At 35.1% G+C, this 16323-nt stretch overlaps 3 protein-coding genes across 4 annotated transcripts; 1 reads left to right on the top strand and 2 right to left on the bottom strand.

Moving 5' to 3' along the window:
- Positions 1–1146: 1146 nt before the first annotated feature.
- Positions 1147–7375, top strand: LOC120149815 (myb-binding protein 1A-like protein). The gene is given in 11 exon segments (XM_039162524.1): positions 1147–1213; positions 1306–1330; positions 1410–2016; positions 2384–2509; positions 2586–2783; positions 3226–3450; positions 3537–4661; positions 5020–5307; positions 5467–5899; positions 6133–6567; positions 6570–7375. Coding segments are annotated over 9 exon segments (3825 nt in total). The 5' UTR covers positions 1147–1213; positions 1306–1330; positions 1410–1434; the 3' UTR covers positions 6983–7375.
- An 822-nt stretch (positions 7376–8197) lies between these two features.
- On the bottom strand, positions 8198–10413 carry LOC120149795 (transcription factor GTE7-like). 2 transcript variants are annotated; one of them, XM_039162501.1, is made up of 3 exons: positions 8764–10413; positions 8465–8669; positions 8198–8369 (listed from the first exon to the last, which is right to left on the bottom strand). In XM_039162501.1, exons 1-3 carry the CDS (start codon positions 10123–10125, stop codon positions 8311–8313), a joined length of 1626 nt encoding a protein of 541 aa, XP_039018432.1. In that variant the 5' UTR covers positions 10126–10413; the 3' UTR covers positions 8198–8310. The 2 variants fall into 2 exon arrangements, with proteins under 2 accessions (XP_039018432.1, XP_039018433.1); XM_039162502.1 differs by lacking the exon at positions 8198–8369 and having other exon boundaries at positions 8489–8652; positions 8761–10411.
- Positions 10414–14272: 3859 nt separating this feature from the next.
- LOC120149709 (protein kinase PINOID-like) lies at positions 14273–15532 on the bottom strand. Its single transcript, XM_039162434.1, has 2 exons — positions 15042–15532; positions 14273–14384 (listed from the first exon to the last, which is right to left on the bottom strand). The coding sequence occupies exons 1-2, from the start codon at positions 15530–15532 to the stop codon at positions 14273–14275; spliced, it is 603 nt and encodes a 200-aa protein (XP_039018365.1).
- Between the last annotated feature and the right edge of the window lie 791 nt (positions 15533–16323).

Raw genomic sequence — 16323 nt, 5'->3', positions numbered from 1 at the left:
ACTTATTTCTATTTAATTTTAAATAAATATTATAATATTATAAATCATAAATAAATAATATGATTTTAAAAATTAAATAAATTAGTCATTTAATTTAATAATAATATAAGTAAGTATTAAATTCAGTATAATAAAAAGAGATTCACACTATAATTGAGTGGTTAAACTTTTGATTTTTAATTTAAAATATTTTAGATTTGAATCTTATAATCATCGGCAAATATTTATTTTGTGGTGATATCATTATATAAGTTAAATATAAAATGTGTGAAATTAACCTAAATGACTAACTTAGCTCAACGGATGAGTGTCTTGCATCTCATGCAAGTGTCTCAAAATGATTTCTTTTATTTTATCCTCATAGGTGGTGATACATGTTATCACCTAATTGGTTGAATAAAATTTATTAAAAAATACTAAAGTGAAAGAGAATGGTGATGTGAAAATTAAAAAAAATAATAAAATTAACTTGTCATGTCACATCAGTATTGCCGTTAAATTTTAATGACATGATATCAAATTAAAATTTAAATTGAACGTTAGATATTGTTTTAGAAAAAAAATAGATACTGAAACGAAATAAAATTGATAATTTATGTATTAAACGTATAATTTACCATTTTAATATTTACCTGATAAAGATAATTTTGTTAGTGATATGTTTCAGTATATTACATAAGTTGTGTGTTTTAGTATGCGGCGTACACTGTAAAATTTTTTATTAATAAAACCTATGATGCACTTACGAAAAACTTTGATTCGAATTAACATTAAATTTGAGATTTCTTTTTTTTTAACAATTATCACTTAAAGGAGGAGTAAAAAAAATCTTACTCCTAATAAGTATTGAACTCAATAATCTTCTACTATTTGCTCTAAAAATTAATAATTAAATTTTGAAAAAAAATACATATAAAGTTAAAATAGTAACATTTTAAAATATATTTTAAAAAAAATAGATGTTCTTTTAGGAAAAGAGCTCCCAACGCGAAGCGGAGAATCGACCATTTTGTAGGGTTGCAATTACTAAACGCATTAAACCCTAAAAAATTCCCAAATTAGTGTTTTTATTCTCATAAATTAATAAAACCCTAAAAGAGTCCCCAATCGTTAACAGCTCTCTGTGCCTCTCTTTCTCTAAAACCTTGGAAGCTCTTATTAAGCTCAACCTTTCTTTGACAAGCAGCTTTGAAAACTGATCAGTAACTCCTCTTGCTTTTAATTTGTCTGTATATGTTTGTTATAATTTTCGGTAGAAGTTTTAGGGTATTGAAATTTCATGGTTTAATCGTTAAAATTTAATCCGCTTATAGCATTGTCACTTATAAAGGTTATATCTTTGACTATTTTTTATGTTTTGATTCGTTTTTGCTGGGAAAATTGATTTTGATGCATGGTTATTATTGTAGACGGTTTTCAGATATTGTATTCTTAATGGGTAGCAAGAAAAGAAGTACTAAATCTGAGGTGGAAGTTCTTGAGGGTCAAACTGATTTAGCTATGGATGATACTGTTTCCGTGTCTTCCGGTAAGAAAATTAAGATGGGTAACAGAAAAGATGCCGAGATGGGGGACGGGGTTGCTTCATCATCTTCTGTTGCTGATTCCATTAAACCGATGGAGAGGAAAAAGAAGAGGAAACAGATAGACAAGGAGAGGCGGCGTTCCATTTTAGAAACTGAGGAACCTCAGCCAAAACAACTGATTGTTGAATCGAAAGGAAATGATGCCCCGGAACCTGTGGCCTCTTCATCTACTAGTATTTTGCCTGAGTTTCATATCAGTGTTTTTAAGGACTTGGCCTCGGCAGATTCTTCAGTGAGAGAAGCAGCAGTGGAAACAATGGTGACAGAGTTGCAGGAGGTTCAGAAGGCATATGATAGGCTTGAGAATAAGGACTTGGTTGAGGGTGGTTTGAAACTGGAAGCTCAAAAGGATGATGGCTTGGATAACTGTGCATCGTCTTTGCGATATGCTGTGCGGAGGTTGATACGCGGTGTTTCTTCGTCAAGAGAGGTTTGATATGCCACCTTTATTCTTTGTCTCGAATGAATTCATGTAGCTGCTTCTTCAGGTTTTATAACTTTACATTTTGCATTTCACTGTGGAAGTCATAGCTGTCCTATTTTTTTCAATTTGCATTTTGATGCTTTGCTTTACCCTTGTATGAAAAATAAAGTAGTTGGAAACTTCTTTACCTAGGGCACTTGGAGCAATCAACTTAATTACTTAAATGTGCTTATGTTACCTAGGTTATATTTTGAATCTAGTTTGACATGTGGCACCAGAAGTATACTTGTGATCTTGCAGAACACACTTGACCATCCATAAAAAAACTTAAATTGGCTTGTTTCTTATACATGTTTTTCAACTTGTTTTGCAGTGTGTACGACAAGGTTTTGCTTTGGGTTTGACTGCTTTGGTGGCCACAATTCCTAGCATCAAAGTGGACTCCTTGTTGAAACTTATAGTTAATTTGTTGGAGGTCTCGTCATCGATTAAGGGTCAGGTAGGCTTGCTTTTCCCCATACATTTCAGGTTTTCATCTACTCAGTAACAGTCAATAACTAGCTTCTATTTTATAGGAAGTAAGAGATTGCCTTCTGGGTCGCTTATTTGCATATGGTGCTATTTCCCGATCTGACAGACTCACTAAAGAGTGGTTTTCTAATAAAGATACTCATATCATCAAGGAATTTATGAGTGCCCTTGTCTCCCTTGCTTCCAAAAAACGATATTTGCAGGAGGCTTCAGTTTCCATCATTTTAGAAATTGTTGAAAAGGTATTTTCTGATAAAGTGAGGATTTTTTCTTCATAATGTTCCTACTTTTTTCTGCCACAATGTGAGGGAACTGTAATAAATCTGAATCTATGCTAACTTAATATTTTGTCTATTTAAATGTCAACAGTTTATTAATTTATTTTTATGTCAATATTAATACTATGTGGTGATTGATTGGATGATGTGACAAGTGCTTGTAATGTCCTTGATTTTGTTTTTTTATTCTTTTACTAGTTCATTTATTTTATCTTTATAACTTCAAATAACTGTATACATATGTTGGTTAGCAATCCTCATGCTCGCAGTACCAAGTATTCTCATTTTTATGCATGTCTTGTCAAAATTCATGTCAGTTTGATACCACTAAAATTGCAATTTATGAATGTGTTTATTGTGTTAAGTAAATGCTTCGGTCTTTATGTAACACTTCTATATGTTGCAGCTACCTGCTGAAGCATTGTTGGGTCATATTCTTGAAGCTTCTGGAGTTCCTCAGTGGTTTGAAGAAGCTGTTGATGTAGGAAATCCTGATGCTTTGCTGTTAGCTTTAAAAATTAATGAAAAAACACCCATTGACAGCAAATTCAGCAAACTTTTGCCACATCCATTCAGCCCAAGCAAACTTTTCTCTGCTGATTATTTATCCTCTATTACTAACTGCTTGAAGGTAATTTTTTATGCATCTATGCACTGATATTGAGAAAAATGAAGTTTAAATATGTTCTGAAGTTTTTTTGGTCTGTAATATTGCAGGAATCCACATTTTGTCAACCTCGGGTCCATAGTTTGTGGCCTGTTCTGGTAAATTTACTCCTTCCTGATACTGTTCTTCAGGCTGAAGATGCAGCATCTGCTTCTAATTCCTTAAAAAAACACAAAAAGGGTCGCAAGTCTAGCTCTTCTGAAGAAGAAATTGCAAATAATGTGCAATCGTTCTGTGACGTAGTTATTGGTAGGTCCCTCCTCCTGTCATCTCATGATCGTAAACACTTGGCGTTTGATATTCTGCTTCTTCTCCTGCCTAGATTACCATCTTCTTTTATACCAATTGTTGTCTCCTCCAAAGTTGTTCAGTGCTTGATGGATATACTTTCCACAAAAGATTCCTGGCTGTATAAAGTTGGTTTGCATTTTCTTAAAGAATTATTAGAGTGGGTTAGGAATGACGATGTCAGACGAGTGGCTGTTATTGTTGCCTTTCAGAAGCACAGCAGTGGAAAATTTGATTGCATTACAAAGACAAAAACGGTCAAAGATTCGATGGCCGAGTTCAAAACAGAGACTGGTTGCATGCTGTTTGTTCAGAACTTAGTTAACTTGTTTTTGGATGAAGGTCATGCTTCTGAGGAACCTTCAGATCAGAGTCAGACAACAGATGATAATTCGGAGATAGGCTCAATTGAGGACAAGGATTCTGTTGGAATTTTGGGGAATGCTGATTTTCTGAAAGGCTGGGTCATAGAATCACTTCCCAGTGTTCTGAAGCATTTAAAGTTGGACCCTGAAGCAAAATTCCGAGTGCAAAGGGAAATATTGAAGTTTCTATCTGTTCAAGGTCTATTCTCTGCATCTCTTGGTAATGAAGTTACTTCATTTGAATTACAGGAGAAATTTAGATGGCCGAAAGCAATCACCTCAACAGCCCTTTGCAAAATGTGCATCAAACAACTTCAATCACTGCTGGCAAGTGCTCAAAAGGTTGAAGAGCCACGATATTTGGCTAATGCACTTGAGCCAAATGACCTTGGTTCCTACTTCATGCGGTTCTTTAGCACATTACGCAACATTCCATCAGTTTCTTTATTTCGAAATTTGAGGGACGAGGACAAACAGTCGGTCACAAAATTGCTAGAAATGGAGAGTAAACTTTATAAAGAGGTAAGCTTGATCTCATCCTTTACTATCAATAATAAATGCTTTTGACGTGTTCCTGATTTTGAGGATGTTTTCTTTTATAAATCCAAGTTCTCAAATAATTTGTATTATTTCCTTTACCTTTCTTCTTGTGGTGGCTTGCATCGGTTAGGGTAAGTGGTCTAACTCCATTTTAAATATATTTTAGCACTCTTCATGGTTTATTGATGTGAAGGACACTGGCTTATCCTTGTGAAACAATAGGAATGCTTCTTGAACTGTTAATCTAGCGTGTTTATTAATTTGTAACTTTAGTTATGAACTTTTTTTGCAATGCACTCTTGCAACTATATGCAGTTTCTAAATGCTTAAATAATGACAGGAAAGGAACTGCAGGCTCAGCAATGATGCAAATAAATTGCATGCGTTGAGGTACTTGCTCATCCTATTGCTACTCCAAGTGCTCCTCCGACCTGGGGAATTCTGCGATGCAGCCTCTGAGCTTATTGTATGTTGTAAGAAAGCTTTTGCAGCTTCTGAAGATCTTGATTCATCTGGAGAAGATGAATCATGGGGTGACGCAGCACCAGAATTGATGGATGTTCTTGTGGATACTTTACTTTCCTTGTTGCCACAATCATCGGCTCCTATTTGTTCTGCTATTGAGCAGGTGTGCAACAATAACTTGAGTAGTCAATTTTATGTGATGTCGAAGATCATCCATGCACCTTCATTTCATTAGAGCAACCCGGATTTGTTTTCCATATTTCTTACTATAGGTGTCTTTACACAAATCACTTATATTTTATTTGGCATGTATTATTTATAGGTTTTCAGATATTTCTGTGGTGATGTTACTGATGACGGACTGCTGAGGATGTTGCGGATAATTAAGAAAGACCTGAAACCTGCTAGACATCAGGAAGCAGGCAGTGAAGATGACGACGACGACCTTCTTGGTATTGAAGAAGATGAAGATATAGATGAAGCTGAGACTGGTGAAACAGCTGACAGTGACGAACAATCAGAAGACTCCGAGACAGTAATTGGTGGTGAGGGGGATGATAAAGATCTTCCTGAAGAATCTGATGAGTCTGATGGAGGAATGGATGATGATGCTATGTTCCGCATGGACACTTACCTTGCGCAGATCTTTAAAGAGAAAAGGAATCAGGCAGGTGGTGAAACTGCTCAGTCTCAACTTGTCCTGTTCAAACTAAGAGTTCTTTCACTTCTGGAAATTTACTTGCATGAAAATCGAGGCAAGTGTTATTGCTTTACCTTTCATGAACTATAACATGCCACCTATTATGATGACTATTTGCTGCCATCATTATGTGGCATTTCCTATTGATTTTATCTATTTTTTAGTATTGTGTGAGCTTAAAAATGTTAATTTTTGTGATCCGAACTTCATTGAGAAAGTGTTTATTTTTTACTATGCAACTTATGTACAATGCTTAAGAAGTGTGTGCTTATGATCTTTCCAATTCAGGTAAGCCCCAGGTCCTGACAGTATACTCGCACTTGGCTCAGGCATTTGTTAATCCACATACAGAAGGCAGTGAACAACTCGGACAGCGTATATGGGGAATTATTCAAAGGAAGGTATTCAAAGAAAAGAAATTGCCCAAGGATGAATCGATGCTGCTGTCTACTCTTGAATCTCTGTTGGAGAAAAACTTGAAGCTGGCATCAAAGCCATTCAAGAGAAAGAAATCCGCAAGCACCCTATCGAAGAAGAAGCTGACAGCCTCTTTGAACAGATACAAAATGGTTGTTTCGCTTGCTCAGAATTCAACATACTGGATATTGAAGATCATTGAAGCAAGAAATTTCTCAGATGCCGAGTTACAGGGGGTTTTTGATCTCTTACGGATTATTCTAGAGGGCTACTTTGACAGTAAAAAGTCTCAAATAAAATCTGGGTTTTGAAAGAAATATTTAAAAGAAACCGTAGGATTGGTCATCAACTCTTCGGCTTCCTGTTAGAAAACTGTGGCAACGCGAAGTCAGACTTTCGACGGGTTGAGGCTCTTGATTTGGTGATTGAAGTATTGAAGTCGCAGGTTCCCATGAATTCTGACGAAAGCAACCGGGAGGCAGCAAAGAAATTTCTGAAAAGCCATCTGCAAAGTCTTGGTCGACTTATAGAGACCTTGGTGAAAAAAATGCCTGAAAAGAAGTCCAGAAAAACTGAAGTCCATAAATGTTGTGATAAGATCTTCCAGATGATAACATCACTAGACCTAACCAAGGCTTTTCTGAAATGTTTGGGACCCGACACCCTTTCTGCTTGCGAGTCTCAACTCGGTCCTGTTTTTTCTGAAGTTGAAGAATATTAAATGATAGCCGACTATCTGATAACCGATATTTGTGGAAACAACTTGCCCAGGAAACCTGAATTTGGCACTGCCTTTCCTATGGTGCTTGTTCTCACAGAAGCCAACTATTGTCACTGCAACCACCGGTATGGCTTGAAAAGGGTATCTTTTGATCGTTGTTGAAGCCTTCCAGAGGTGAGATTCTAAAATTGTCGATTAGTTTTTGGTTCCTTTTTGCTTTTTTATATAAGTCATCACATGGTTTATGCGTTGACATCCAGGCTTAATTTTACCCAAGAAACTATTGAGGGATTTTGTTTAGCATTCCTTTTCTTTATATTAGAAGTATTGTGAACTATATACGCATGTCGGAAATTGGGTGATGAAAATACGAATACCCTACGGATGATACTATCCAGCGGCAGATATAGAAATATATTTTTATAGTGCAATAGATTTTTTTTTATGAATATAAATAAAATTTTAAGGTTATTATTACTAGTAAAATGAACAATTAATAAAAAAATTGAATTTCAGGATACTATCAGCATTTTCAAAGCTTTGTAACTGTGTCAACGAAATGGTAGTACCGTCCAATCAGATAACGTCTCCATGGGTATTCATGATTTCATGTACAACATAAACAGCTTTCATCTCAGGAGTCGAGGCCATTGTTCCATTCGTGGATGATTTTGCCTTTATCTTGGCATTTGTTGAGACCAAATTCAAGTCATTTTTCATGATAAAATTTTATTATTTCAGGTTGCGTAGAATTCTTTTAATTCTCAGTTCCGGTATGCGTTGGGGACCTTGCAATTATGGTTTTTCCATCAGCTTTTAGCTTCTGAGGTGGCAGTTGCCGTCTCATCAAAATCCGTTTAGGTTATTATCTTCAATCTTTGATGCTCAACCAAATAACAAAGGCCAAAACATGGATTCAATTTGTAACTTTGCCTCTATTTATGATACCGAAAATCAAGCGTTGATGCCAATACAAAAGTATTTTCCCTCCCCCTACCGACCTATCTATCTAACTCTTTTCACAGCAAATTCCCCCTTCAACCTTCTTGCCCAAGGTGCTCCCCAAATTTCATCAATTTCTTTCCTCCAAGAAAGCAACCATTATAATCCACACAGCAATTAAAAGAACGCCACCGCCAACCTGTACTGTACACCCACCAAATAGAAAGGCTCAGGTCTTCAGCAGCATTTAAGACTGCTGGAATCCACATCTGATTTTTCAGTTTGTTAGCAAATGTTAGCAAAGTCTAACCTCATCTACACCCCAACCGACTCCTCCTTGATTGCCCCCAAAATCTCACTTCACAGCTTCAATATCTAATAGCCTTCTAAGACCGGGCATCATCGGCATCCGAATCACTTCCTGAAGAACTCCCAGAATCAGAATCTGCATAAGCAACATTACAAGATAATAATTCATTTCCTTTTTCCTTTATGGGGGAACAATCATTGTAAAATTTCAGGACCAGGTAGGATACATACCGCTTGAAGATGACGAATCACTACTCGAACTGCTGGAGCTGCTAGAACTCCCACTAGCCCGATCATTGTCCTTCTCAATCTCTACAGGTGGGAAACTGCTCATTGGAATTTCATCACCAATATCTACATCTTCCTCCCCAGCATCACCTTTCTTTGGCTTCTTCATCTCCATTGGAACCTCCATTCTCTCTATGGTTGCCTCTTCCTACATTTTCCGATCAGAAAACCCATAAATTCATGGAAATCATACAATAAAGTAAAAATCATTCGTACCCATCAAGCAATCACAATGTGCTTACCCGATGGCTGTCATTAGATACTGCATTGTTCGCCATCAATGCCTGCCGCTTAATCTTGCTGACCATCTTCTTGTAATTGGTAACAAACCGGTCCAACTCCCACAGCGTCTCCGTATCCATTGCTTCAATATCAAGTTCAATCTCATCCCCATCCTGCGTCAAATGCCCATTCCTTTTCCTTATAATCTGAACTACATTATCCATCTTCTCCTGCGGTAAGTTCTGCAATCCCAACCCCAACTTTTGCTTCTCCTCCATGCTCATTTCCCTCTTGTTTGGATCCTTGGCCTTTGGCTTCGGCTGCTTCAATGGCTTCACCGGCGGTGGCCTTACTGGTGATGGGACCCTGTGTGGCGCCTGCAATTGCTTCTGAGGAGGTGGATTTGGGTTTGAAATAAAGCCCGAAACCCCTCCAATTCTATCAGATCTTGCAACAAAACTTGCGGAACCTTCTCTATCAACTAATATCCTCTCAACCTCCCTTTCCCCATCTTTCTTCAACCTATCGGCTTCACCATGATCCCAAGAACTCGCCTGCAACTCTTCCTCATCATAACCCCTTTCGTGTGGCTCATATTGCTCCTCCAATTTCAAGCTCAGCGGCTGGAACAGCTCCTCGAATTTCACAAGCAATTGCTCAGCCAACATATAGACCTCGTGCCCCTTAGGGTTATACAACATGGCGTTATTGAAAGTGAGCCTTACATCCGCCGCGAATTCCGATGGAGACCCATAAAAATTCTTTGCCATCCTCGATTTCACCGTTCCCAGATCCATCGGTTTCTTGATTATATCATAATAATCATGGAGACCCATTCCAACCACATCCACTGGCGAATTGAAGACGTACCCGTGCTTATTCTTCATCAATTTGTTCAATATTTGGGAACAACTTTTCATCAAATATGCCGTTGATGCTTTTCCGTTCTCTTGGGGGTTCAATCTCTTCAATTCTTTGCTGAAATTTGAGGGGAAAGGCCGTTTGCTCCCAGAAATGTTCTTCTTGGGTAATGCTTTCTTGTTGGAGCTAGATCTAACGTGAAAATCATTTGACTCGATTTGATTCCTCAATTCACGAATCTGCTCCAACTCGGCAACCAACTGATTTTTTAGATCAATCAACTCCTTCTTCGAATAAGAGCTGATGCGGAAGGTAACGTAAGCGCCGTAATTGAAATCATTTCGCTTCCGATTAATTGATGACGCATCGTCGGAAGCTGCAGAGTGGGTCACGGCAGGAGAGCCATCAACAACAAGTCCGGTACCGTCATCTGGTGGGGCCAAATGATGGTGGAACTTACGCTTCTTGTTGAATTTAGGGTTAGGGTTTGGTTTTGTTCCTGTGAAGGGAACCTTGCCCATGAATTTATTGACACCGCCTTTCGGCTGCGATGGTCAATTTGAATCGCTCCGATTCGCTAACACGACAGATGCCATTAAATTATCGGGAGCCGGTAGAGTTCCGGCAAGGGATTCCCGATTCGGATCGACAGAATAAAACCATTAAGCGAATAGCGTTACTGACACGCGCCACTGGAATAGCCCCCACGCGCCAACTTAAACAGTGTAACCAGGAATTTAAAACGAAAAATCCTGGAAAATATTTTCTTCTGCAGAAAAATAAAATTATTAAACGTAAAGGCTTGGTTTGGGATCTCAGCCTTTGTTGAGCGAGGAACTTGGGAAGGCTAGGTTCGGTTCTTAAAGGCGATGAGATCTGCCCGGTTGAGTTTCGAGCAATATAATAACCGTTGGATAAAATCCTTTTATTGATCGAAGGGTTGTTAGAGGTTTGGAAGGTGACCTGAAGGATGCCCGGATGACCTGGCGTGAACGGTGGGGATGAGGGAGTTGGGTACACGTGGAAGGCAAGAGACAGTGGATCGGGATCGTAGATTTGGGTTTAGGCTTGGGGGTTAATTTGGGGTGCATGTGCGTGAATTTAGGGTTTTTACTGGGTCCAACCATCGCGTGATGACGTGGATCAAAAGCCAACAGGGTGGACCGGGTTTAACCGAAAGACACACAGCATGTGTTTTTCCAATGGCGTGAAGCACAAAGGGTAGAAAAGTAATTTAATATTATAAGTTAATTAATTAATTTGTAGATTAATTAAGAATGGGATGGTAGATTAATTATAGTAGTAAAACTTTGTATTGATTTTGCTATCGGGCTCAAATCTCAATAGCTTAAATTTTTAATTTATATTTAATTTTACCAAAATATAAATCTGAATAATATTGTTAGTTTAAATATTAAAAATTTATAAAAAATAATAATAATATAATTTGTAAATATTAAAATATAATTAATATTATAAGCATAACAATTTTTTTGATATTTATAATTATTAAAGACGTGACAACTTTTAATATTTATATACTTTTATATGTATTGATATATATTGTGTAATGTTTATATTTTAGTATGTATGTAAAGAAATAGTTTTTAATTAAAAAATAAATAAAGTTTGAGAGTTATATTTGAACATATTGATAGGGGTGTGAGCGTTTAATATTGAGATGTTGAAAGTTATTTTTTAACATTATCTTATAATTACCCCAAATTAATTTAAAATATATAACATAAAGTAAATTAATTCTCAATTATAAACTTGACTCATATCCAAAGAGTTGAAATTTTTAATTTACTTTTATCAAAATATCGAGCACTTTTTATTGATAGTATCTAATTAAATATACAAGTGAAATATAAAAGAGTATGAATGATATTGTTAGTTTAAAAATAATTTTTTTTAATTAATATTATAAGTATAACAATAATTAGAAGTATAACAAATATTATAAACATAATAAACATTACAACATACATTATAAACAGAAGAGTGTGAATTTGATTATAATATAGATTTAAACTTTTAGTGTTGTTATTTTTAAATAAATGTCAAGAAAATTTTATTATTATGATTCCATGTTAAAGGAGTGAATCTTATGGGATATTTTTCAGAGAAACAAACAATAGATTCACATTCAGAATAACAAAAGGAGTGAACTAAAAAGACAATGCTCAATGGCCGGTGGCGGAAGGTTTTGGTTGCATTTATGAGTAAAGTTGATATTTTATCTAAAGTTTAGAGTTAAAATGATATTTTATCTAAAGTTCGAATCAAATTAGCATTATATCTAAATTTTAGGGGTCAAATAAAAATTAGCCTTTTTACTAATGTGCCACATCATCAAAATGGTAGGAGTCAACAACTCATTGACCAAAATGTAATAGTTGATAATGTAAGTGTCTAAAATTTAATAAATTAACAACGTAAGTGATTAAAATTTAATTATTTGATAATATAAGTGACTGAAATATAACTTTTTCAAAACTAATGATCAGAAGTAAACAAAACTAAAATGAAACTGATAATTTGATAGTTAACTAAGATATTAATAATATGGTAGCGAAACTTGTATCAATTCTTTTTTGATCGAAATTATTGGTGCCAAAGAAAAACAAATGCCATAATTAATATCATATAAGTAAAGTCGTTTTATCAGCTTAGTCATTATTCTGGTCATTAAAAGTTACTCTCTAATTTGATTGTAAGAAGATTAAAAATAATTGAATCGAGTTTTAACCATATGTGTTGGATTAAATCTATAATTGTGGATACGTATAAAATGTATAAAGATTATAAAGTGTGATTAAAATCAAGTGGTCATTATATTATTTGTGTCATAGGTATTAAAGTGTCATAGAAACAAAGTGTATATATTAGTTATATTTATAATTTGACGAGGAACAAAATTATAAATTCTTCAAAAATGATTCTATAATAAGCTATATATATAGAGAGGTATTGATCCCCAAGAATGTGTTATCTTGCATTTTCATAAAGTTTTACGTTAAGAGAAAATTTATCTTATTGAAATATTAAAATATTCTAGACAATCTTCATACCCTTATTCAAATACGTTTATATATTTATAATATTTTATCTTTTATGATTTGATACGATAGATCTTGAGTTTAATTGTCCTACCAACTATATTTTGGTTATAGTAAACGCTACCAATACCTAATTATATCGAATCTTTTGAGAATTTATTGAAAATCTATTTTTTTTTTATTGATTGTTATAGGACTTTTGTTATATATGTATTTTCTATATGATTTAGTTTTTTTTTTTGGTGATTTGTTCTTTTACTTTTATTATTAATGTATTAATCCAACGATTAAAATGATGACACGTCATCTTTTGGATTGCAGGAATGTGAAATTTATGGAATTTTATTGAATAGTTTCGTTGCTTATATCTATCATATATGTTGAGTTTTCAATTTGGCATATAGAATCAATCTTGTGTTTGCATCCTTTTATATAAGGAAAACTACAATGATAGTCATGCCTTATCGAAAAATTAGTTAGTAACAACAGAGTTTGAATTGGGAAAATTTATTATTGCCTCTAGATATGTATTGAATAATATAGGCAATTTATTTGAAATTTGTTTCACGTTTATGTTATTAAATCATTCGAAATATGAACTCATTGAATGATAAAAATAAAGGTTATTTTTCTTATATGTCATAAGTTCGAGTAATTACGTTTGTACTTTACTGGCACAACTGGTCGAATCAAAGAGTTGAGAATAAGAACATTATAATTTATAACTCATTAAATTTGTTTATTTCACAATTGGTGTTTAAAATAATATTTTTTAAAAGTTTTTATTTGGTAAGAACTGTTGTAACAGAATCGATATGTTATGTGTGAAAATTCGGAATAGGTTTCCCGTTAAAATTCCGTACTATAGTTTTTTCTTTATATTTACAAAATATATATATATTTATCAAAACGACACCAATTGACAGTCAACAAACAGAGCAAAACTGGCGGAGACCAACATTACCATTGCCAGGATGTAAGTTCCTGCTAGGGTAAATTTGGAATTTAATCGGCATTACAGTCTCAGTTACAGAGCGTGTGGGAGAGATTAATGGGTTGTTTGTTTATTTTAAAATGATTAAGCGTTGAATGATTCAAATACTGAATGATTCGGAGGCTCTGTATGAATTAGCTCTGAATGTGACATGTTATTTGATAATAGTTCTGAATTATTCAGAATGTACTTTTGTGCTAAATCATTCAGCAGCATTTTGTTGAATCAGTTAACACTGAATCATTCAGATGTATGAAATAAATACGGTTCAACATTTAACACTAAATAATTTTATTAAAAAACAAACAAACAACCCCTCAATATATAAATTGGAGCTGATAGCCCCCAAGGAAGTTGAGAGCGCGTGGGAATACTTTGTCAAAGCAAGGGCCATTGTGGTATATAATAGAGGATGACAATTATAGAGTACGACCCTTTCCCAAAATTTTAATAAACAGGGTAAATTACACTAATCATCAGTAAATTTTATTATATTTATTATTTTGGTCATTTAACTTTAATTAAACACTCAACCGTTTTATCTCTAATTCTGTTATGACATGGCCTTCTTTATTAGTTTTTAAACTAATTAATAATATTTTTGTATATTTCTCATTCTCCACCGTCCCTCATCTTCCCCACCCATTTGCTGCTCACCAACCTCGGTGTCCGAAGGCATTGTTGGATCTTGTCCCGACCTTGCAAATAGCGGTGACAAGAGTATCTATGCCAACACAACTTCAATGACCGATAGCACGAGAATGTAAGATAGTACGGGCATTAAAAAGGTTCTGTGGCGGCATTGGGTCCGGAGAAGACGACGGTGATTCAACGGTTGGGATCGTGTCAAAGCAAAGTGAAACGTTGAAATTTGAGGTCTCTATAAATAATTCCCAGCATGAGAAGATACTCTAGCATCAATCAAACCTGTTAAAAACAATATTATTATTATTATTTACTTCAATTTTTTCAAATGAAATCATGCAAACAGAGAGGAGATTCATCTTTTTTTAATGATTAAATGTTGTCAGCTACTAAACACGAAAAAAAATCAATGACAAAACCAAATCTTTAATGCTGTCTGCATGGCAATTAATGAAAAAAGTTGTCCAGATTAAAGCATGCAGTAATATCACTGTGAAGTCAATGTAGTTAGAGTCGGTGTTTCAAATCGCGATCGCGGTCGCGTTTTCAGTTATTTCGGATTTATCGTGATTGCGGCCGTCGCGGCGCTATTGCGGCCGTCGCGGAAGCTATTGCAGCCACCGCGGGTAACTCAGACAGCGACGAAATCACTATATCACGGTCGAAATTGCGGTCGCGGACCGTTTTTAAAACCCTGGTTAGAGCTTCAAAAACCTATTTATGGAAGAAAGTGTACCTAGTGGAGTTAAAAGAGAAGCATTTTCGAGGTTGCTCGTGTCTAAGAGATTGAAAATCACCCCCTGAACAGTACTCCATAACTATACATGAGAAATTAGAAGCTTCAAACTTAACGTACAAAGTAGGCAAAAATGGATGATCCATCATCTTCAAGATCTTCTTCTCCATCTCAGCACGTTGCACTTTTTTCTTCATCACCAACGCTTCCTGATCCACCACCTTCATCACAACAGAAAAACAGTTTTCATCAATGTTAGCCAGCCGAAAGAGGTAGACAGTCTCGATGTCACCGGAACCTATGTTGCGTATCAGTCGGAAATCACGGAAAGTGAGACCGATTTTGCGGGCGAAGGTGACAGATCGGATAGTGAAGTAAGCAAAGTCGGAAGATCGGTGAGGTTTGAGAGAAAGATTGTCTGGGGTGGACTTAGATGTTGGGAGAAGCTCAACAGAGAGACGACAAAAGCTGCTACAGCTTTGACTAGTCATTAAACTCTGACTCGATGAGTTCCTTGTTTCTGAACTCAGTTCCCTTTTTCATTTACGTTTGTACTACAACATTTTATGTTTTCTCACACTGATTTACTCACTTGTTTCTCTCTAATAAGCCGTTGATTCACCGTAGTCGGGGTGGGGTAGCCATTGGACAAGATAGCACGGTGCAAGATAGTGCGGACTGGAGTAACCATTGGACAAGAGAAAAGAGAATATCAAATTAATCCTACATGATTCACGTAAAAAGGATTAATAAGATATATTTGGTTTAATTATGTTAATTTATAAATTGTTTTAAAATATATATTTAATAAAATTAATATAATATTTAGGATTTTCTTCTTTCTTGAATATTTATGATTTGAAGAAGCGGTGGGTATTTGTACCTTTTTGCCATATTGTTATACAACCCTCGTCCATTCTCTGCCATTTACAATGTCATAATGCCACGAGAAAAGGACTTTTCTTCATGAAAACTAGACAAACATGCCACTTTCAATTAATATGAAATTGAGGTACTGTTGCCAATAGACAGAGAGGATTAACATAATAGTTATCTTCCTAAAATATTTAAATTTGTATATAATTTAAATATTTTTTTATTTATAATCTATTTTCTTTTAAAACTTTATAAATTTATACTCCCAACTTAAAATCACTCGTTTGTCTCATATTGTGAATTTAATTATGTTATGCTAACGAAATTAATGGTCCAGTGCTATGACATGTCACAATTCAACATCCATACATGCTTAACCCTATGCTTCCTTCTTTATTTCACCGTA

This window comes from Hibiscus syriacus, unplaced genomic scaffold (assembly GCF_006381635.1).
Source record: "Hibiscus syriacus cultivar Baekdansim isolate YM2019G1 unplaced genomic scaffold, ASM638163v2 tig00111008_pilon, whole genome shotgun sequence".
Lineage (NCBI taxonomy): Eukaryota > Viridiplantae > Streptophyta > Magnoliopsida > Malvales > Malvaceae > Hibiscus > Hibiscus syriacus.
Note: the sequence above shows the minus strand (reverse complement) of the source record. Positions and strands in the feature narration are given on the sequence as shown.

Excerpts from the sequence above, each read along its gene's own strand:
- LOC120149795 (XM_039162501.1), bottom strand. The coding sequence starts at position 10,125 with ATGGGCAAGGTTCCCTTCACAGGAACAAAACCAAACCCTAACCCTAAA. Across the intron at positions 8,670-8,763 it reads TATCTAATGACAGCCATCGG|GAAGAGGCAACCATAGAGAG; the intron begins GTAAGCACATTG and ends CGGAAAATGTAG. Across the intron at positions 8,370-8,464 it reads TGATTCGTCATCTTCAAGCG|ATTCTGATTCTGGGAGTTCT; the intron begins GTATGTATCCTA and ends TTGCTTATGCAG.
- LOC120149709 (XM_039162434.1), bottom strand. The coding sequence starts at position 15,532 with ATGACTAGTCAAAGCTGTAGCAGCTTTTGTCGTCTCTCTGTTGAGCTT. Across the intron at positions 14,385-15,041 it reads TTCTCTTTTAACTCCACTAG|ATACTCTTGTCACCGCTATT; the intron begins GTACACTTTCTT and ends GTGTTGGCATAG.